This window comes from Mobula hypostoma, chromosome 16, assembly GCF_963921235.1.
Source record: "Mobula hypostoma chromosome 16, sMobHyp1.1, whole genome shotgun sequence".
Taxonomy (NCBI): Eukaryota; Metazoa; Chordata; class Chondrichthyes; order Myliobatiformes; family Myliobatidae; genus Mobula; species Mobula hypostoma.
The window spans coordinates 13,729,607-13,752,907 of record NC_086112.1 but is presented as its reverse complement, the minus strand read 5'-3'; the positions used below and the strand labels follow the sequence as shown (position 1 = coordinate 13,752,907).

At 42.4% G+C, this 23,301-nt stretch overlaps 1 protein-coding gene across 2 annotated transcripts in view; it reads left to right on the top strand.

Moving 5' to 3' along the window:
- Nucleotides 1-23,301, top strand: part of LOC134357231 (ras-specific guanine nucleotide-releasing factor 2-like) — a 172,025-nt gene that overhangs the window by 108,620 nt on the left and 40,104 nt on the right. For both annotated transcript variants that reach the window (XM_063068554.1, XM_063068555.1), the window contains 3 exons: nt 2,547-2,932; nt 16,585-16,749; nt 19,697-19,803. In XM_063068554.1, the coding sequence (XP_062924624.1) occupies nt 2,547-2,932; nt 16,585-16,749; nt 19,697-19,803 (658 nt within the window). The remainder of the gene's footprint in view (nt 1-2,546; nt 2,933-16,584; nt 16,750-19,696; nt 19,804-23,301) is intronic.

The following is a 23,301-nucleotide window of genomic DNA, read 5'->3' as shown; positions in this document are numbered from 1 at the left end:
GTATGAGGGACATTTTTGATGTCTCCAGGCCTGTAGTCATTGGAGTGTAGAAAAATGAGGGAGGGGGTTCTCATTGAAACATATTGAATATTGAAAGGCCTAGATGGAGTGGATGTGGAGAGGATGTTTTCAATAGTGGGGGATGTTTAGGACCAGGGGGCACAGCCTCAGAATAGGACATCATTTTAGAACAGAGATGAAGAGAAATTTCTTTTGTCAAAGAGTGCTACAGCACAGAAACAGGTCCTTCGACCCATCCAGTCCGCACCAAACTATTAGTCTGCCTAGTCCCATCGACCAGCACCTGGACAATACCCCTCCCATCCATGTACTTATCCACATTTCTCTTAAGTGTTAAAATTGAACATACCCATTTGAAGCTCGTTCCACACCCTCACCAGCCTCTGAGTGAAGAAGTTCCCCTTACATATTTACCTTTTCATCTTTAACTTCTGACCTCTAATTCTAGCCTTATCAGCCGCAGTGGAAAGACATTAACCCTAACCTATTTGCATCTTTTAGCTTGGCTTACATTTATACTCGTATCACAGAATAGCTATTGTCCTCATTCAAAGCAGATCTTATTTTATCAGGCCAGGATATCCCCCTTTTGCTTTTCGCTTTGGAGTGAAGGAGGATGAGAGGTGACTTGATAGAAGTGTACTGTATAAGATGATAAGAGGCGGACAACCAGGGACTTCTTCCCAGGGTGGAAATGGCTATTATGAGGGGGCTTAATTTTAAGGTGATTAGTGGAAAATATAGGTTTTTTTTACACAAAATCAGCTCCATCATGAGCACTAGCCTCCGTAGTATCCAGGGCATCTTCAAGGAGTGATGACTCAAAAAGATGGCATTCATCATTAAGGACCCCCACCACCCAGGACATGCCCTCTTCTCATTGCTACCATCAGGAAGGAGGTCCAGAAGCCTGAAGGCACACACTCAAATATTCAGCAACAGCTTCTTCCCCTCTGCCATCCATTTTCTGAATGGACATTGAACCCATGAAAGCTACCTCACTCTCACTACAGGCCACACATATATATATTTACTGTACCATAATTCTGTTTTTTTCTCTCTATTACTTATGATAGATTCTTAGAGCATGAAGGGATATGGGGAGAAGGCAGGGGATTGGTGCTGAGAGGGAAAATGGATCAGCCATGAAGAAATGGTGGAGCAGACTCGATGGGCCAAATGGCCTCATTCTGTTCCTATCTCTTATGGTCTAATGGTATTGTATTGTACTGCAGCTACAAAGTCATATGCTGGAGATATTAAACTTGATTCTGATTCGAGTTTTTGGGTGCGTGGAAAACCCTTTCGGGGTGGTGGGAGAGGCAGATTAAGAACATTTAAGGGATGTTAGATAGGTAAATGGATGATCGGAAAATGGGGGGTTATGCAGGAGGGAAGAGTCAAATTGATCTTGGAGTAGGTTAGAAGGTTGGCACAACATTGTGGGCCAAAGGGCCTTTACTGTGTTGTAATGTTCTATGTTCTATAATTGTAAACTTCATCAGCAGATAGAGTATATTGTTCACTTACTGAAAAGTTAAACATTAGATCATAAGCTTAAGATATAGGAGCAGAATTAGGCCATTCAGTCCATTGAGTCTGTTTTGCATATTAAATTATTCAAGATATCTGGAACAAGGTAGAATACTTTCTAAATTGGGAGAAAATTCAAAAATCCGAAGTGCAATGAGACTTGGTAGTCTTCGTGCAGGATTCCCTAAAGGTTAACTTGCTGGAGATTCGGTGGTGTAGAAGACAAATGCAATGTTACATTCATTTCGAGAGGACTAGAATATAAAAACAAGGATATAATATTGAGGCTTTATAAGGCACCTCTGTGGCCTCACTTTGAGTATTGTGAGCAGTTTTGGGCCCCTTATTTAAGAAAAGAATTGGAAAGGGTTTAGAGGAAGTTCACAAGAATGATTCTGGGAATGAAAGGCTTGTCACATGAGGAACAGTTGAAGGTTCTGGGCCTTTACTCACTGGAATATAGAAGAATGAGGGGAGATCAAAATGAAATCTATAAAACATCCAAAGACCTAGATGGAGTAGATTTGACAAGGATATTTCCTATGATGAGGGAGCCTAGGACCAGAGGGCATCCCTCAGAGGGATGTTCATTTAGAATGGAGATGAGGTGGCTGAGGGTGGTGAATCTGTGGAATTTGTTGCCACAGGTGGCTGTGGAGGTCAGGTCATTGGGTATATTTAATGCAGAGGTTGATAGATTCTTGATTAGTCAGAGTGTGAAAGGTTATGGGGAGATGGCCGGAGAATGGGGTTGAGAGGAAAATGGATCAGCCATGATGAAATGACAGAGCAGACTCGATGGGCTGAATGGCCTGATTATGCTTTTATGTCTTAAGGTCTTATATTCTTAGATACATAGTTTGTGTATAACTAATCTAAATGTTTACATTTGATAATCATAGTTAACATTTATCTATTGAGATATATTGAGATGCTTATTCCAGTTGGATTGCTTTAATTAATCAATTTACCTGTTCGCTTTTCATTCACAGATCACTGGAACTGTTTTTTGCATCAAATCAAAGCAACCGATTGGAACACATGAATGACGGGAAATCCCCGCGACTGTCCCGTAAGTTTTCATCGCCTCCTCCACTGTCGTTGTCTCGAACCAGCTCGCCTGTCCGGACGCGGAAACTGTCGCTCAGCTCCCCTGTGAACTCCAGAGCAGGCGCTCTTGACCTTTCCACATCGTCCACGACGGGAGCAACCTTTGTTCACAGCACAACAATCTCTCCACCTCCCGTGGCAAGCAAAGTACCTTTGGATCTGAGCAGAGGTCTGTCATCCTCAGACCAGTGTCCTCTGTCGACAGAAGAGAATTCAGAGCGGCCCTGCATTGATATCTGTAACAAGCTGAGAAGAAGCATCAGGAGAGGTACAGAAAATGCTTATTTATTTGTTTATCAAATAATTGTTTGCCTGTTTACTGTATCCAGTGCCCCCAATGTGGCCTACTCCACAGCAGGGAGACCCCACCTAAATTAGGGTTCAAAGTTCAAAGTAAACCTTATTATCAGAGTAATACATGTCACCACATAAAACCCTGAGATTCTTTTTACTATGGGCATACTTAGTAACTCTAAACGGGATCAATGAACATCAAACTGTGCAAATGCAAATATAAATAAATAACAATAAATAACGAGTATGAAATAACATGAAATGAAAGAGCATGAAATAAACAAGATGAGGAGTCCTCAAAGTGAGACCATTGGTTGTGGGAACACCAGATATAGACTGAATGTAGTTATCCCCTGTTGGTTGGTGGTTGCTTCATCGAGGTTGCATCCTTGATGCAGGGTTGCACCGGGCAACCCGTCTGGCCGATATACACTGCTTCGCACTCACAGGGAATCCTGTGAATGGCAGCCTGTCTTCCCTATATTTCCATAGTTCCTGGAAGGATCACCAGGATCCTGAGGAGATCCCAGATTAATACCATCAACAAGCCCGTAAGGAAGCTCAAATCACAACTTCTACTGGTCAGAGATGACCTGGGACTCAGGTCGACTGGCATTTACAGGATTCCCTGTGAATGTGGAGCAGTGTATATAGGCCAGACGGGACACGTGGTGGAAACACGCATCAAGGAGCACAAGGGGTGTATCAATCTGGGTTACCTGGAGAAATTGGCAGTAGCAGAACATTGAATTTCCCAAGGGCCACAGGATTGACTTTGACGGCACAAAACTACTGTGCCATGTCAATGGCTTTTGGGTCCACCTGGTAAAGAAAGAACTGGTATTTGATTGTAAACAAGGTGGGACAGCGGAAACCTGATTGGATGAGGACTAACCAATCAGGAGGGATGGACGATGGAGGTATAAATACCACCGGACTAGACATGCCCAGGCATCATCCCTGATGGAGATGGCAGAGTTTGACCCAAACCCGGATGGAAGCCCGAGAAGTGTTTATTCATTCTTTTAATTGATTTTATCATTGCCATTAAATTGTTGTTATTAGGCAGCCAATGGGTTAATTTGTTTTGGAAATAATCTCTTTCCTTATTTATCCCTTAACTTATATTTGTCATTCTTGGTGTTCAGGACAAATGCTGAAGCTGAAGGTAACATGACTCACAGATATCCTTATAGAGAAGGTTAAATTGTACGGAAACATACAAACTAGGGTTGGTACACCCTGGAATTTAGAAGCTGAAAGTATTGGAATATTGTGTTCAGTTCTGGTCAACTCATTATAAGAAGGATGTAGAAGCTTTGGAGAGGGTGCAGAGGAGATTTATCAGGATGCTGCCTGGATTAGCGAGCATGACTTATGAGGATAGATTGAGCGAGCTAGATCTTTGCTCTTTGGAGCAAAGGAGGATGAGAAGTGATATGATGGAATGTAAAAGATGATATAAGAATAGATAGAGTGGATAGCCATAAACATTCTGCCAGGGTAGAAATGGCTAATAGGAGAGAGCATAATTTTAAGGTGTTTGGAGGAAAGTACAGGGTGGGATGTCAGATGTACGTTCTTTACACAGAGAGTGGTGGGTGCATGGAACACGCGACCAGAAGTGGTGATAGAAATAAATGCATTAAGGGCATTTAAGAAACTTTTAGATGGGCACATAGATGACAGAAAAATGGAGGTCTACATAGGAGGGAAGGGTTGGATTGATCTTGGAGCAGGTTGAAAGGTCGGTGTAATATCATGGGCTGACGGGTCTGTTCTATGAAGAGAGATTTAACTTCTTTTGTAAAACATTAGCAGGACTGATGAAGTGAGATGATATGATAGCTGTGGACCTCCAGAAAATGTTTGATAAATTGCCACATTATAGGTTTGTCATCCAATTGGACACTAAGGGGATGTACAATAGATTCTGGCTAATTTGGGACATACTGGAGCCAATACATTTTGGCCCAATTATGTAGTTTCCTCAATTAGCTGAAGTTTCATGGAAATAGTTAAAAAGGTATAAAAAAGACAAACTACCACTTAACTGAGTGACATATTGTGTACTTAAATGAAATACAGAATAAATTAGAACACCATCAATACTACTACAGTATCAGAATCAGAATGTTAAGACAATGCTGCCTTCTGAAGTACCCATAGCTGTGACCATGGATTTCATCTGATGATTCCCATCGGAGCTGCATGCAAAGTGTCGCCACTTAATGGTGCTGTCTGACTGTGTCATATAAAACTGTGTATTAGTTCCTAATAGTTATCGGTGGAGGAATTCATCCAGTCTACACTGCTGTGTATGGGGTAGATAGATAGATAGATATACTTTATTAATCCCGAGGGAAATTGAGTTTCATTGCAGCCGCACCAACCAAGAATAGAGCATAAATATAGCAATACAAAAACCACAAACAATCAAACAACAAAGTGCAAACTATGCCAGATGGAAATAAGTCCAGGACCAGCCTATTGGCTCAGGGTGTCTGACCCTCCATGGGAGGAGCTGCAAAGTTCGATGGCCACAGGCAGGAACGACCTCCCAGGACGCCCAGTGTTGTATCTCGGTGGAATATGGCCAGGGTCCAAAAGCAAAAAGTTCAATACCCGGTCTACAAACACGTTCCTCAATCATAATATGACACAGATTGCACCGTCCGTTGTTAACCAGAACAGTAAGCACCCAACTCCTTTACGCTTACCGCACTCAGTGCACTTCCGGTCATCCCGAATGGTCCGGAAGCCGTCCATGGAAAAGATTTGATCGGGTATGTCCTCGTGCAGCCCCGTTCCAGTAAAACACATAATACTACACTCCTGAAATGTTCTCTGATGCCTGGCTAGCGCCATGAACTCGTCCATTTTATTACCCACCGAACTCCTCTTCTCCATAAGTCTCTGTTGTCTCGACCTGCTCCTCTTTCCTCACCTTTGTGATCCCCCTCTGCATCCTCTGTGTATTTTCCTCCAGATTTCAGCAGGGGTGTCCGCCACTCTGCTTGCTAAACCGGCCGGCATAAGCGCAATCAGCTGATCACTGGAATATACAATGCGACCATGCTTCTGCCCCGCTAATGAGCGGTGTCCTCTGGTGAAGGGGCTTGTCATGTCCGTTCTGGGGCAGCTCACGCATCATTGGTCCCCACTGAGTACTCAGCTCTCACCTGTGGCTCCAGGTAGATGTTAGCATGCGACAATGGCCACGTCCCAGTACATCGCCTCGACGAGTGGGCTAAACCAGTTGAGATTAGCCACTGGGTCTTTTACCCCGGTGAAATAGGGCCATGCTGTCCTAGCATGTGAAATCAGTTTCAGCAGACTGGGCGGATGAGATCAATGGTGAGATCCAAAGGCCAAGAAGGCAGTTCTGCAAAGCTTCGTGGAGAGCAATTGGCATGATAAGGCACAGAAGTCATGCTCATCCAGGCAACCAAGGAATACCACAGTCTGTGATGACTACTCATACCACTGGACAGTCTGTGATGAACTACTCATACCACTGGACAGTCTGTGATGACTACTCATACCACTGGACAGTCTGTGATGACTACTCATACCACTGGACAGTCTGTGATGAACTACTCATACCACTGGACAGTCTGTGATGACTACTCATACCACTGGACAGTCTGTGATGACTACTCATACCACTGGACAGTCTGTGATGACTACTCATACCACTGGACTTCTGAAGTCAAGACAGTGGAACTGCCCAGTGCAAAGTCTTTTCCACTTTAAAAAAACTCTCCTGCCAGTTCCAATGGCATCGTTGGATATGACTGATACCAACATGCTGCTGTGTTCTTTTGACTGATTGAAAATGAAGAAAATTAGTGGAGACACCTAGTGGAGAGTTTGGACCCTTCATACAATCCTTCCATGATTGCATCCTCCAAATCTTAATTTTCATTGTAGCATTCAAGATGTAGCATTCATACCTTCAAAGTCTTTGTAGTTTCTAATTTGTTGAAGTAGTGAAATAGTTTCATTTTCATTCCCGCCCATTGCTGACATCTTCAAGCCTAAATGCTTGAAACCACAGTGAATAAAACAATTCTAATTGTCTTACAGCTTATTTCTCGCCAATTATCAGTGATAAAAATCACTGCTTTTTGAACAGAAACACATGCAACTGGTGCTATTTAAAAACTGTTTGCTCTAATCATAATGTCTAACAACCACACAAGTTCATGCAATTGATGTTAGTTAGAAACTCTTCGGCAATAGTCTGCTGTCCCAATTAAGCAGCATAGCATCCCAAATAAACAGAGTGAATTCCTGGCTATTTTCTCGACTAGTTTTTATTCTTTAAGGGTTGTCCCAAATAAATAGCTGACCCGATTAACTGATGGACCAATTAACCAGAATCCACTGTATTACCAAGGTGAGAAGACAGGCGAAGTGACTGGAACCAGAGACAAAGAGTGAAAGATTGTTTTGGGTTGGAGGAGGTGGACTCCAGTGGTCAGTACTAAGATCAATGTTTCCCTCGATACTGATTCATGACTTGGGCAAAGATGTGCAGGGCACAATTAACGAATTGGCAGATGATACAAACTTGGAGGTATAGTGAAGTATGAAAAAGATGGTAAAATTGTTTGAGAAGATGTAGAGAGGTGGTGGAAGGTACAGGAGATAAAATTTTATATGGAAAAGTGTAAAACTTTTACATTTTGCTTGCAAGGAAGAGAAGGGATGTTATCTGGAGCAGACAATTCTAAAAGAAAAGGTATTAGGTCTCAAAGACTGCATGAAGATAAGACTTGCAGGGACAATGTAGGAGCCAGACCTGTTCTCTTTGAAACAAAGAAGGTTGCAAGGAGATCTGATGGAGATAATTAAATTCATAAAGTGCAAGACCAGGATAGATTATCTGCCTCCATTGATAGAAGGATTCGTAACTTGGATGACATGAAAATGAAAATTACTAGGGGGGATTAAAAACTAAAACTGGAATGAGGGTTTATTTGTTTTAATCACATATAGGCTCTGGAATAGAGTGTCAGCATATTGATGAAAACATCTTTAATTTTGATGTTGAAACTGGGGTTGGATGAAAGTAGGGTGTGGCAAAGACAGGGGATGAGACAAGCTAGTTTGCTATTACATAAATTCAAAGGCCCCCTCCTCCACTGTTAGTCCCCTGGATTCACTCCTCTGGTTCTGGCCTCCTGAACACCACTCCAACACCAGCAGTTACGTCTGAGGCTGCTTTAACAATACTCTTTGGGACCCTCTTTGCCTTTCTGCCTTTATCCCCTCTTTAAATGAGGTTCTTAAAACATACCTTGTTTATCAAGAGTTTATATCTTTGTAGCTTGGTGTCAAATTTGTGTAGTATCATCTTTGCGAAGTGCGACGCCAAAGGCACCATAGATGTTGCTGCTTGCAGATAAAAACTTCTTTTGCAGTGTAGAATATAGGCAGAGCTAAGAAGGTGGAAATATAATGAATGAATTATTATCAACTCTTCAGCATTGCAATAAGATATGGACAATTAAGGATTCTTTTATTTTCAAAAAAAAACCTGTAATGCTCTTCAGCCTAATATAATTGTATGTCACAGTGAGGTCATGGACCATAGCCATAAGACCTTAAGACATAGGAGCAAAATTAAGCCATTCAGCCCATCAAGTTTTATCTGTCATTTGTTCATGGCTGATTTATTTTCCCTCTTAACCTCACTCTCCTGCCTTCTCCCCATAACTTTTGATGCCCTTATTAATCAAGAACCTGTCAACCTCTGCTTTAAATACACCCAATGACTTTACCTCCTTAGCTGTCTGTGGCAATGAATACCACAGATTCACCACCCTGTAGATAAAGAAATTCCTCCTCATTTCTGTTCTCAGGGGATGTCCTTGTATTCTGAGGCTGTGCCCTATGCACCTAGTCTCTCCCACTATAGGAAACATTCTCTCTACATCCACTCTCTTAACCCTTTCAATATTTCATAGGTTTCAAGGAGATCCCTCATCATTCTGCTGAACTCCAATGAGTACGGGCCCAGGGCCATCAAATGCTCCTCATGTGTTAACCCTTTTATTTCCAGGGTCATTCTCATAAACCTCCTCTGGACCTCCGCTAGACTTTTCTCACGCACCTTTCATGCAGCTGAATCTCTCCCTCACAGATTTAAACACTCAGTCATCTATGGAAGTAACACACACAAAATGCTGGAGGAACTCAGCAGGTCAGGCAGCATCTATGGAAATGAATAGATAATCAACATTTTGGACCGAGACACTTCTTGGGGACCGAGAAGGAAGTGGGAAGATGCTGGAATAAAAAAAGGGTTGGGGGAGGGGAAGGAGTATAGCCAGAAAGTGATAGATGAAACCAGACGGGTGGGAAAGGTCAAAGGTTGGAGAAGAAGGAATCTGATAGGAGAGGAGAGTGGACTATAGGAGAAAAGGAAGGAGGAGGGGAACCATGGGGAAATAATAAGCAGGTGAGAAGAGGTAAAAGGTCAGAGTGGGGAATAGAGGAAGTGGGGTGGGGGGAATTTGTTTTACCGGGAGGAGAAATTTATATCCATGCCATCAGGTTGGAGGCTACCCGGACAGAATATAAGGTGTTGCTCCTCTACCCTGACACAAGAGGAGGCCATGGATCGACATGTCAGAATGGGAATGCAATTTGGAATTAACAGGTTTGGCTTCTGGGAAGCCCCACTTGTGGCAAATAGTGCAGTATGTTCGATGAAGCAGTCCCCCAATTTACAACAGGTCTCACCAATGTAGAGGAGGCCGCAACGGGAGCACCGGACACAATAGACAACACCGCAGATTCGCAGGTGGAGTGCTGCCTCACCTGGAAGAAACTGAAAGTAGTTTAAAATTTGTGGAACAGTGATACTCATTTAAAAAAAACTAAATTAACACTTCATGCTTGGCATACTCAGGACTGCGTCAGAAATATTGTGTTAGACACGATCCCCTCAGACAACAGCTACTCAGAATTGATGGTAAGATGTGTACCTACAGCCTTTAGATAAGCTACTCAGAGTAGTTGCATTGTGTGTAGGAAAGAGCAAAGGCCAGCAATGGGAGTCAGCTGTAGTTGTAGACAAACAAAGACTTGCTTTCCCGATCTTGACACCAGTGTTGAATTTTTCTGGAGATGATTTTCTGCAGAGTTTTTCCTTGTTCAGTTGCGAAACTCCAAGGAAACTCAGCTGCACCCTGTTTATGATGATGGAACAGGGAAGAATCACGGAAATGCACTCCCATTGATCAGGCTGAACCAGTGCCTTATAATCTATGAAGGAGAGTGAATTTCCCCAAACGTTCACTGTGAAATTAATCTGAAATTGTACAATTCTCTTTTCTTAGATTTAATATCATTGACACATGTTGTAAAATTTGTTGTTTTGCAACAGCAGTGCAATGCAGTACATAGAAGATACTATAATTTACAATTAGAAATATATATACTGTATGAAATTTTAATTTAATAAGTGGTGCGAAAGAGAGCTAAACGAGTCTTGCTGTGGTAGTTCCAGGGAGCATCCAATATTCCTTACAAAACTCCAAATGTTCAAGCTTGTCCATCAGAAAAAGAGAATCAAAACCCTAATTTGGTGCAGGAGTTTATGAGAAAAATTCACTTTCCGAAATCTATTATAACGGCAACAGTGATTGCATTGTAGGATTCCAGTGAATTCCTGATTATTTGAACTCCGTGATGTGATTACAGTCTTGCAGTTCACCGACAGACACCGCTGATCCTCTCTTGGAAAGGTTTTATTATTTCCAATTGGTATGAGGTAGTGTGGATTGGCGGCTGCTAGTCACACTGCTCGAGATCAGCCTCGCTGAGCAGACTCAAGAGAATGCCCGATGACGCCTTTAATGTGGTTGTGCAGATTGGTTGCGGTGAAGATCAAAGACAAGACAGTTGTACCGCCAAGTGCACAGAAAATTATATATTAATGGCTTAGAACAGGGGTTTCCAACCTGGGGTCCACCGGCCCCTCGGTTAATGGTGGAGGTCCATAGCATAAAAAAAGGTTGGGAACCCTTGCCTTGGAGAGGCCCTGGTGACATTTTTGTAGCCATACTTTGAGTCTAATCTAAATTAGATGGCAATGAGACAACCGTGCACGTGGTGCGCGTGGACACATACGCGCGCACACACACACACACACACACACACTCACACACTCACACACACTCACACACACACACACACACACACACACACACACGACGAACAGCATTGACCTGTTTGTACATATACTGTATAATGTAATGTTATCAAGATGGTCATCATTGACATGGTAGTATAGTGGTTGGTGTAACGTTTCACAGCACCAGTGACTGAGGTTCAATTCAGTGATTGAGGAGTTTTGTACAGTCTTCCTGTGACAATATAGATTTCCTTCAGGTGCTCCAGTTTCATCCCACATTCCAAAGTTCAAAGTAAATTTTATTATCAACATATATATTTGTCACTATATCCAGCCCTGAGAGTCATCGTCTTGTGAGCACACTCGATAAATCTATAGAATAATAACCATAACAGAACCAAAGAAACACCACCCAACTAGGGCATTCAACCAGAGTGTACAAGAAAACAAACTGTACAAGTACAAAAGAAGAAATAATAATAATAAATAAAGAAGCAATTAATATCAGTAGCATGAGATGAAGAGTTTTTGAAAATGATCCCATAGGTTGTGGGAACATTTCAATGATGGGGCAAGTGAAGTTGAGTGAAGTTATCCCCTTTGGTTCAAGAGCCTGATGGTTGAGGGGTAATAACTGTTCCTGAACCTGGTGGTGTGAGTCCTGAGGCTGCTGTACCTTCTTCCTGATGGCAGCAGCGAGTCAAAGACAAAGTAAATTTTTTTATCAAAGTACCTATATGTTACCACATGCTACCCTGAGATTCATTTTCCTGCAGGCATTTACAGGAAAATAAAGGAATACGATAAATTTTATGAAAAACTATACATAAATATTGACAAACAACTAACGTGCAAAAGAAGAAAGAAGTTCAGAATGTGGTGAGTGAGGTTGTCCACGCTGGTCCAGGAACCAGATGGATGTAGGGTAATAACTTTCTGAAATCCACGCTGGTCCAGAAACCAGATGGATGTAGGGTAATAACTTTCTGAAATCCACGCTGGTCCAGAAACCAGATGGATGTAGGGTAATAACTTTCTGAAATCCACGCTGGTTCAGGAACCAGATGGATGTAGGGTAATAACTTTCTGAAATCCACGCTGGTCCAGGAACCAGATGGATGTAGGGTAATAACTTTCTGAAATCCACGCTGGTCCAGGAACCAGATGGATGTAGGGTAATAACTTTCTGAAATCCACGCTGGTCCAGGAACCAGATGGATGTAGGGTAATAACTTTCTGAACCTGTTTCTGTCTCTGAGAGAGGGAATAAATTATTATCTTAATGGAGAGAGACAGGTGATGCGATGCACTTGTGGTCTGGGTTCAGTTCCCACTGCTGTCTGCCAGGGTACATCAGCCATGAATAGCTGGGTTGGGTTGAAGTGCCTGATGGCCAAATCATCTCCTACTTCCTTGTGTTCTCGTTTATCACAGATGTTCTGCCTGGGGCGTTAATAGTGACACCGTTCCTCAGTGGGGTAGCTGAGATCTTTGGGATGCAGGGACGATACTGGCAAACACGTGGCTCAGTACAGGACAAAATCTGTGACACAGATAAAGCTCAAGCCACACTTGTTGCTTCGTTAGGAGGCATCTTTCTGCGAGTGATCCTAAATTGACCTCAGTGGCTGATCTGAGCAGTATCTTCTACAGACATTAGTCAGGGTACCAAAACAGATCGGTGCCCGATGAAATGCTTGCCAGGAACCCTCAAGTGTTTGAAGAATTTTAAAACTACAGGAAGGACCTTATTCCTAATTACGTGTTACATTCATTAATTTGTAGCCTGAGGAAAAGTACACACTCAGGACAACAAATACTTCTTCAGGTTTTAATTCCTTTATCTGTTTTAGATGTTTTTGTGCTGGAAGAGGGTCGCAAAACAAAATGAATGAATTTACAACCAATTCCTGCCATTACAATCTCAGTTTAACTTTTGATCCACATCCTTGGGTATCGACAAATTGCGTATGTAGTATACAAATACATAAAGCAAACCGCACAAAACTAATACAGAACTAATACAGTAGTGGCAATTCTGAAAGAACACAATACAAACAACATTAGAATCCCACCAACCCTGTACCTTATACATAGCACAAAAATGTAAGCGAATACATCTCATCTAAGGTGTCTACTACTTTTTAGTACACATGTGAACTTCCAAACAGAGTTTAAACATTCACATTACACTGTTACATTCATAAGCTGTCATGATACAATAAAGTTAGACAAAAGGTACACTTTGACACAACTTTTACAAGATATTGGCTGGTAGTTAAATTACAGGAAGACTGACCTACTTGGACAGTAAAGAACTTTGCACAAGCCACGCTGTCCAGTGCTGATACCTTCACTCCTGAAAATCTAAAGCATCCACATTGTAAAACATGTCAAATTACCGATATTCTTGATTCGCCAACAAGCATAAACGAATTCACATGTATATTGTCAATTAACACTCACCATTCCTCACCATGCCCAGTATCTCTGGTAGGAACTTAATCCCAAAGCCCCACCAGCATCTTCTGCAGAAAACAAAATTGGAATCCCCACTATCCCGCGCGTGCCTAATGACATCACTGTCTCCACTTAAAGGCACAGACAACTATTCTAGCATTACCCGGATGGATGCCTAAGTACACTTTTAACGATAATGAATAAGATTCGATGGTCACCCGGTTACAAATATGACACCAGTGACAGCTTATTTTGAAGCAAGCATTTATTTTGTTCTAGAGTAATGGGGTGGAAAGTTATGCTTGTGGTGACACGTGATGGTTTAATGAGAGTGATGGAAAAGGTGAAGTGACTATGTAAGAGGTCAGAATGAAAGAAAACGCAAGCTATCTGCAGATACTGGAAATCCAGAGTAACACACACAAAATGCTGGAGGAACTCAGCCAGTCAGACAGCATCTGTTTATTCCTCTCCATAGATGCTGCCTGACCTGCTGACAACACTCACAACACACTGGAGGAACTCAGCAGGTCGGGCAGCATCCATGGAAACGTCGACTGATCATTTCCATGGAAGCTGCCCGACCTGCTGAGTTCCTCCAGTGTGTTGTGAGTGTTGCTTTGACCCCAGCATCTGCAGATTATTTTGTGTTTACTGACCTGCTGAGCTCCTCCAGCACATTGTGTGCATTGCTCTAGATTTCCAGCATCTGCAGTACCACTTCTGTCTAAGATTTCCAGGATACTGCCTGGATTAGAGATCATGTCCTATGAACAAAGGTTGAGTGAGCTAGGGCTTTACTCTTTGGAGTGAAGAAGGATTAGAAGTGTACAAGATGATAAGAGGCATTGGTAGAGTTAACAGCCAGAGACTTTGTAATGAGCTCTTCGGGCTTGTGTGAGGAGTTGGACAGCATTAGGTTGAGGTTTTTGTAAAGCAATCTCCTGGAGCTTTCTGCTTAAGCTTGTTAAGTTTACTTTGATAGGCTCAGGGATTTTGTGTTACTTGTATATGCATATGCCCGATTCGCACTAATCGCAGGGTCATAGTTTTGAGAATGTTACGTCCAGCGGTGTCACTCAGCCGAACCACCGATGTTCTGCTGGAATTCTTATGAATAAACTCTGCTCGGTGTCTCTACACTGGAATATGTTTTTCCTCCACACCTGGGTTCTGACATGCCAGCGCATATAGTGACAAACTCCCCCACAACCCCCTTGTGACCTACGCAAGTCCATGTCTGCACAGGGACAATGAAAAACATACTTGCTGCAGCATCTCAGGAGCAAGCCACCATGTAGGCAGCGTTCACAAGAGAAGCATAAATTGGATGCAACTTGTACAAGAAAGAACACATTTAGAATAAAAAACACAAAGTCCATTTTAATGCAAAATGGTTAAACTCTGGTGATTAGTGTTGTGCCATTTGGTTCAAGAAGTGAACAATTGACGAGAAGTTCTAGAACTTGTTGGTGTGGGTCTTCAGGGTTCTGTACCTTCTGCTTGATGGTATCTGCGAGAAACTCGCGTTGTCTGGATGGTGGGGATATTTGGTGATGTATGTTGCCCTCTTGAAGCAGCACCTCCTGCAGATACTACCGATGGTAGGGAGGGATGTGCCTGTGATATGCTGGACCGAGTTCACTAATCTTCATCAATTGTGGGATTGAGTTTAAGAGCCGAGAGGTAATATTACAGCTATATAGGACCCTGGTCAGGCCCCACTTGGAGTACTGTGCTCAGTTCTGGTTGCCTCACTACAGGAAGGACGTGGAAACCATAGAAAGAGTGCAGAGGAGATTTACAAGGATGTTGCCTGGATTGGGGAGGATGCCTTATGAGAATAGGTTGAGTGATCTCGGCCTTTTCTCCTTGGAGCGAGGGGGGATGAGAGATGACCTGATAGAGGTGTATAAGATAATGAGAGGCATTGATTGTGTGAGTAGTCAGAGGCTTTTTCCCAGGGCTGAAGTGGCTAGCACGAGAAGGCATAGTTTTACTGTGGTTGGAAGTAGGTACAGAGGAGATGTCAGGGGTAAGTTTTTTACGCAGAGAGTGGCGAGTGCGTGGAATGGGCTGCCGGTAGCAGTGGTGGAGGCGGAAATGATAGGGTCTTTTAAGGGACTCCTAGACAGGTACATGGAACTTAGAAAATTAGAGGGCTATGGGTAAGCCTAGGTAGTTCTAAGGTGGGGACATGCTCAGTACAGCTTTGTGGGCCGAAGGGCCTGTATTGTGCTGTAGGTTTTCTATGTTTCTAATCTGTCACTGCTTGTGTTCTTGTGCATTTGAATTCAATTTTAAGATAAAGATTAACTTAATTTGTCACATGTACATTGAAATATTAAGCATCCAGTGAAATGCATCATTTGCGTCAAATCAAATCAGCTGTGCTGGGCAGCCCACTAGAGTCATCATGTTTCCAGCACCACCGTAGCCTAACCATACGTCTTTGGAATGGGGGAGGAAAATGGAACATGTGGAGGAAACCAACGTGGTCACAGGGAAAGCATACAAACTCCTTACAGACAATGGCAGGATTCGAACCCTCACTGTAAAGTTTGTGCTAACCACAATGCTACTGTGTCAATTTGTAAACACACATGCAACACAATTGTGTACAAAAAATTCAACTAAATATATGGATTTCTCTCTGAAATAAGTTCTGCAGTGGATACCAAAATTGTAAAATCCTTGCAAGTATTTGTCATTATAAATATCTTCTAATAATCTTATTTATGATTTCTGCATTCACTGCAGACCCATTTTAGAGATAAGTACATAACTTTTGTACAACGTAGCAGCACAGCTATGTGCCATAATCTGCAGGTGTTTTTCATGCACCTCTTAGAAACAATTCTCCAATCGCCAAATGAATTTCAATTTTAGCAATGGTTTAATTAATGTCACCAGGATCAGAGTTAGAATGCTTATCATTTAGTGTCCATCTATTTGCCATTCACTGCACTATAAGCTGGTAGAATTAAGAATGTCTTTTGTGTATTTAACCAATGCAGTTCACTCTGGTGCGATGGGACCGGGCTGCAGGGAGATGGACAACGTACGGTGCTCCGTGTCTCCTGCCTCAGCATTCGCCATTGCCACGGCAGCAGCAGGACACGGGAGTCCGCCACCCGAAAACAATGCAGTGCAGGAGAAGTTCAGGCGCGTTTCCATGGGAGGTAAACAATACCTTCTCCATTTCATTCTATTCACTTCTGCGTCCCAACAATTCACATTACCCCTCTCAACCCCATTCTCCCACCTTCTCCTTGTAACCTTTGACACCCACACCAAACAAGAACCTATCAATTTCCACTTTAAATATAGCCAATGGCTCGGCTTCCACGGTCATCAGTGGCAATGAATTCCGCAGATTCGCCAACCTCCAGCTAAAAAACTTCCTCATCATCTCTGTTTGAAAGGAACCCCCATATACTTTGAGGCTGTGCCCTCTACAGAGGACTGCGAATTGTTCCTGGAGACACTCCTCTGCCATAAATTGTGTTTTTAAAAAATAGATCAATAATACAGGAGAACCTGTCATTACTTTCTGAGACACTCTCGAGCAGTGATTCCCAAAGTGGGCAATATCACCCTTCGGGGGGGTGGGGGAGCAATAAAGGGGATTGTAGGTGGACATTCGTTTGCAAGGGGAGTAGCCGAGGGATTACAGGGATTACATTAATTTAAGAAATTAATGGCTTCTTATAAGCATTCGTTCTTCAGTGTCTCATAATTGATTACATTAATCGCATAGTCACCTCACCTCTTGCTAACCCACCGTTCTCTTAGACTTTGCTCAAAGCGCATTATAGTTGTTGAAAAGCAATGTGACAATTCTGTATTTGACAGATCATGTGAAATCTGGGCTGAAAGGATCATGTTATTTCTGGGCCCAACCAACCTGTGCATTATTGCTGTCCGCTACTGTAGTACAATGTTAGCTAATACAATTCCTGTACTCTAATCATGCAGTGACATAATGGCAGTGAAGTAGGGTGTGGTTTCAAATGGGTAGAGTTCAGAATCTGCCCTCTTGACTGGTTTTGACTGAATTTCTCTAGCTCATGGCCCAACTAAAATATTTCTGCCACATTTTATGTACCTTCAAGCAGAGAATCAGGTTTTGCCTGAGCTATGATGTCATAACTTTCCCCTTTATTGATCGCAGCACTTGACATTGGACTTTAACAACAGGGGATTGACCGTGATCATCAATCCGTAATGAAAATGACAGAAGCAAACCAAACAAAAAAGAATTGTAGACAGTATAGTGTGGAGTATCTGAAGTATGGATTTATACCAGCACAAAGCAGTCAACATGTCTTTTGAGTGAAAATGTCTTTTTTTCAAATGAGGCAATGAAACCATACTGGCCCCATGAACATTTGAAGAGAATAAACCCTGATAAAGCAAATGAGAACTTGGCTTATTTTCAGACACTGTGTGAAAACTTACAGAAATAGAAAACACTTGAAAACATGTACGCCAGCACTTCACAACAAAACGGCGATGGTCTGCGTATTTCTTGCAACATTTCATTCCTCTTTGCTAAATCTGGCAAGCACATACAACTGGAGAAGCACTGATTCTGCCAGCAGTAAGGGCAGTAATGAGTACAGTTTTGCACAAGTCACCAGATCAAGTAATTAAAGTGATTCTGCCCAGTGACAACTCTGTTCAAAGACAAATAAATGAAATGCTTGAAAATGTGGAAGGCACATTGTGCAATATACATGATCTGCTCTGAAATTTGATGAGTCAGCTTGGCCATAGATTTTTGCTTCTTGGTTATGTTTGCTTTATAAAAGATGAAAGCATGGTACAAGAATGGTTATTTGCAAGGGGACTAGAAACATATGAAGGGGGAGTCAGTATTACAGGTTGTTGAGCAATTTTTCAAAGTGAAGGGCATTCTGCTCACCAGCTTCTTGATTGTGCAATAGATGGGGCACCATCAATGACAGGACACCACTGTGGGGTTATTAATTTCTTGAAAAAAGCTGTACCTAACATATTAACCATTCAGTGTGTAATTCACAGACAATATCTTGTTGCAAAAACCTTAGTGATCGGCTGCACAAATCATTAAATACTGTTATCACAGTGGTAAATAAAATCAGGTCCCATGTTCTCCATTATCAAACTATTTCAAGAGCTTTGTATTGAGAATATTGAATTTTGGATGCTTGCTGTTGCACAGAGAGGTCAGATGGCTTTCAAAGTGCCTGAGACTTTTTTATGCGCTTTTGAAACAGTGATAAAATTCTTTGAAAACTCAAAGGTTTCATTCAATAATCAGCTCAAGAATATTAGGCATGATATTGCTTATTTGTCAGAATTATTCACAGAGTTTAATGAAATCAGTCTTCATTTGGACGGGAATAATGTGAGTCTTATCAAAGTCAAATCAATCATTTCCACATTTCTGTCCAAGTTAACCTTATTTAAGTGCAATATTGGCTGATCCAACCTTTTCCAAGATCTGAGCCTCTCTGAGTTGGAAGAGAAAGAAAGAACACCAGATGATGATCTTCAAGTATTCTGTGCCCACCTGGATGAGCTGCATAAAACAACATGCCAGAGAGATTTCAGGATCGTCTCTCAAACCAAATTCCAGAAAGGGTAATAAATCTATTCCTGAACACTTGTAATGAGGAATTAACAGGAAGGATGAAGGCAGAACTGATCTCAATACAAAATGACTTTCAGCTGAAGCCAACATTCAAAAAAATCATTTCAAGACTTTTGCTTGCAGAAAGAAATCTGTGAACGCTATGCTGCCCAGCGGAAAAAGGTCAAGAATTTCTTTATTGCTTTTAAAACATCACATTTAGTGGAGCACAGTTTCAGCGCAGTTGCCCAACTTCTACAACTCTCTCCAGGGCTCTGCTATTTACTGTGCAAACTATTCATTTCCTTCACTGGCCTTATTTAGATTTTTTAGTGAGTAAGAGTGAGAGGTATGAAGAGAGAAAGAACCAGGGAGCACAGAGAGAGAGAAGAAAGAGTGAGTGAGAGAGGGAGAGATCCTGATAGTAGATATTTCCAAAAGGTACCAGCCCATTACATGACAGGACTCTGTTCTGTCACACTAAAACTCTCCTTTTTCTTTTTGTTTTGTAGGATTTAGCAATTCAGAGCGCATGTGTGACAAAGAGTTTCTTATTCGCAGGGCAGCTACAAATCGTGTTTTGAATGTTCTTCGACACTGGGTGTCCAAGCACTCTCAGGTACAGCCTCTCTGAGCATTGAACCAATCCATACAATTTGAACAATTCTTGTAAGCATCTTACTATTCAACATATGTCCATTTTCCTGAAGTGCCTAGGTTGTGTTGTTACCTGAACATTGTCTTAATATGTTTTGTGTTGAGGTGATTTCATTAACAAAAGATCTGCAACTGTCCAACTGGATGATCAGAATAAGTTCAAGTTTAATCGCCATTGAACCATACACATGCCTCCATCTAAACGAAAGAGCGTTTCTCTGGGTTCAAGGTGCAAAGCACAGTACATACATTCGCACATAGCACATATAGTTACGATAGCACATAGCGTCACAAAATAATGTTGCTACAAGTCTCTGAGTGGAATGGACAAGATTGATGATATGTGGGATGTTGTTGTGGAGCCATGTTTCTGCAAGAATTAGCACACAGCAGTACCTCATCTCATGCTGGCTTTATAGTACATTCACCACTCTCATGCTGCAGAGTTTTGTCAAAAGAAGCACTTATTACTTCACCAGTGCTGGGTAAAATAATTTATTTAATATTTATATTAAATATCTGCATCACAAAGAACAATTTATGAGAACTATCTCAGTTAATCTAATTCTAACAACATTTCTTTGCTTTATCTGATGTAGTAAGTATTAAACTAAAAATTCAGCAAGGCGATACCTATCCTGCATTAAATCCTTGGGGAGGTTGTTTGTTATTCTGGAATGGTGGCCAAACCACTGATGGAATCAAATTAATTAGAGGTACTATCAGTCTGGTTGAATCAAGTCTGACAGCCCATCTACACTGCATACTCAAAATCTACGGCAAAAAGATAATAATTGCAAGATTTTAGGGCAAGTGTGTCTATAAGCATGGGCATGTTTTTGACAATTTGACAATCTATAAATAACCCAAAATGCTGACTGTTCAATCTCCTCCATAGATGCTGCCTGACTTGCTGAGTATTTTCAGCATTTTGTGTATGTTGCTCTGGATTCCCAACATCTGCAGAATCTCTTGTGTTTATCACTCATTGCTGTGATGCAAAAACACATAAACTGGGAGCTAAAAATCCAGGTGAAGCAGCTGTTCATTTGCATTTCATCCAGTCTAGCATATTGCATCCAGTGTTCACAATGTGGTCTCCTCTACACTGGAGAAACCAAACACAAACTGGGGAGTTGTTGTGTGGGAAACCCACACTCGGTCCTGAGATTTCTGTTTCATGTGTAGTGTATCTAGTGTAGTGTTTCTGGTGTCGCACTGTGGTCACCCCTACACTGTGGCCTTCTGTGCACTAGATTGGATGTTCTCGATTAGTGCATCCAGTCTGGTATATAGTGCATTCAATGTTCCCAGTGTGGTCTCATCTACACTGGAGAAACCAATCTCCAATGGAAGTTGTTATATGGAGAACCCACACTTAGTCTACAGGCGTGATCCTGAGATTTCTGCTCAATGCCATTTCAAATTCTCGATCCCCCTCCCATTTGGACCTGTCTGTCTGTGGCCTCTTCCACTGCCACAGGAGGTCCACTATAAACTGAATATCGCAGATCAACCTGCACTTCACAAACTTCTCGAATGAACAGTGAATTTGTCAACTTCAGGACAACTGCTCACCCATCATTGTCCGTGATCTCATTCATGCCCTTTTCTCAACATGTTTCTTTAAACCACCTTGCTAACAATCAGTGCTCATGGTCCTCTGTCCTAGCTCTGATATTTTTGACTTCCTCCTCACTCCTCTCCCATTCTGTAAACTTTCCACTCGTCCTCCCCCCCCCACCCACTTCTGAGGAAGGGCCAGTGACCTAAAACATTCACTTTTAAAACATCAACTTTCCACAAACGCTGTCGGATCGGTTTGAAATTTTCCAGCATTTTGGTCTTTGTAAGCATTGGATCCATGGTAAGGTTTGTTCTCTGTTATTGCCGGTTACAGTAATCATGATTTGTTCTACTGGCAATTGTTTCAGGAACTGCCTTTCGGAAATTGAATTTATGGCCATTAATTGGGTTTTGTCATAAACAAGGAGAGTTATTGATGTGCTTGTCAGTTATCTCCGGATACCTTTTGATCATATTTGTGGCCAGGAGGATGTGGGGAAGAACAAACTCATGCAATCTGCTCACTCAAACCTCAATATTATAGGGGTTTCTCTCTGTTTCCCTCTCTGTCTGTATCTGTCTGTCTGTTACTCTCTTTCTTTCACTTCCACGCTCTTTCTATATATATCATTATCTCTCTCTTTCTCTATCAATCTCTTTCTCTCTGTCTCTGTATTTTTCTTTATCTTTCTTATCTCTGCTTGAGACGTACTCTCTCACTATCTGTCCATACTGTATCTTCCTTGTACTTCTCTCTCTCTCCCTTCCTGCGCCTGTCTTCCTGCACTTATCTCCCATGTACCTTTCTCTCCATACCAATCCTCCCTGTACTTATCTATCTCCCTCCCCCTCCTCCCTCTCTCAACCCCTCTGTCCCCCTTCCTCACCCATTCTCTGTACCTATCTCTCTCCCCCTCACCTTCCCCCTCCCCATCCCTCTCTACATCCCCATCCCTCTCCCCCTCTCCATCCCTTCTCCCCCCTCCCTCCCCTTCTCCCCCTCTCCCCCTCCCTCCCCCCACCTTTCCATCCCTCTCCCCCTTCCCATCCACTCCCACTCCCCATTCCTCTCCCTCTGCCTGGGAAACTACCTATCCACCAAGATAACTAGTTGGATGTCAAACCTAACAGCAAGGGCAGAATGAAATAAAAGTTAGACTTAGTAATTATGTCAGCATTCTTCTCACTGTGACGTTTTCTGCTTAGAGGATGAAACGTCCTGGAAAATCCACACTAAATCCGTGTCGTAAAGAAAGAGAGAGCAATTGGTCACATGGTATATTTCATAAGGTGATGTAACAAATATACAACTAATACAGCACTCTAAGAGGATAGAGTCAGAGAGATGGATTTACCCTTGCCTGAGATCTTCCGTTCATCTGGGTCAATCATGGATGTTGCGTCCTAGCTGTTCACGTTGTTGATATGCAAGCCAGGATGGCGCGATATGGAGAGCAAGCTGTTGCCCATGTGGCAAGCTCCCCCTCTCCACGCAACAGATGAATCCAACGGAGTGGCAGAGGTCGATGCAGTTTGACAGCAGCGGTGTCGCAGGGGTTGCCAGTCAGCATTGAACTCAACGTAGGGACTCCAGCCCCAGATTTTCCCCTCAGGGTTTACTCCCGAAGCCTTCCCCATGAGTGGGTATAGCCACAAGGCAGCTGAGGTTTGAGATCAGAGTTTTCCTTCTCGTCGATGAGCTGCCAACCACGGCTGATGAGCCTCACCTGCCCAAAGCAAATGGTTTTAAGGTGCCAGTAACCCACCTTTGCTCCTTCTCCTGTCAGTAGAAATGGTTCAGTTGGGCTTAGTAGCTAAGCCACACCTGAAGGCCAGGAGCTGGACTTGGTTGTCAGGGCTATTTGTGATGCACACCATTGGGAGCATTTAATAG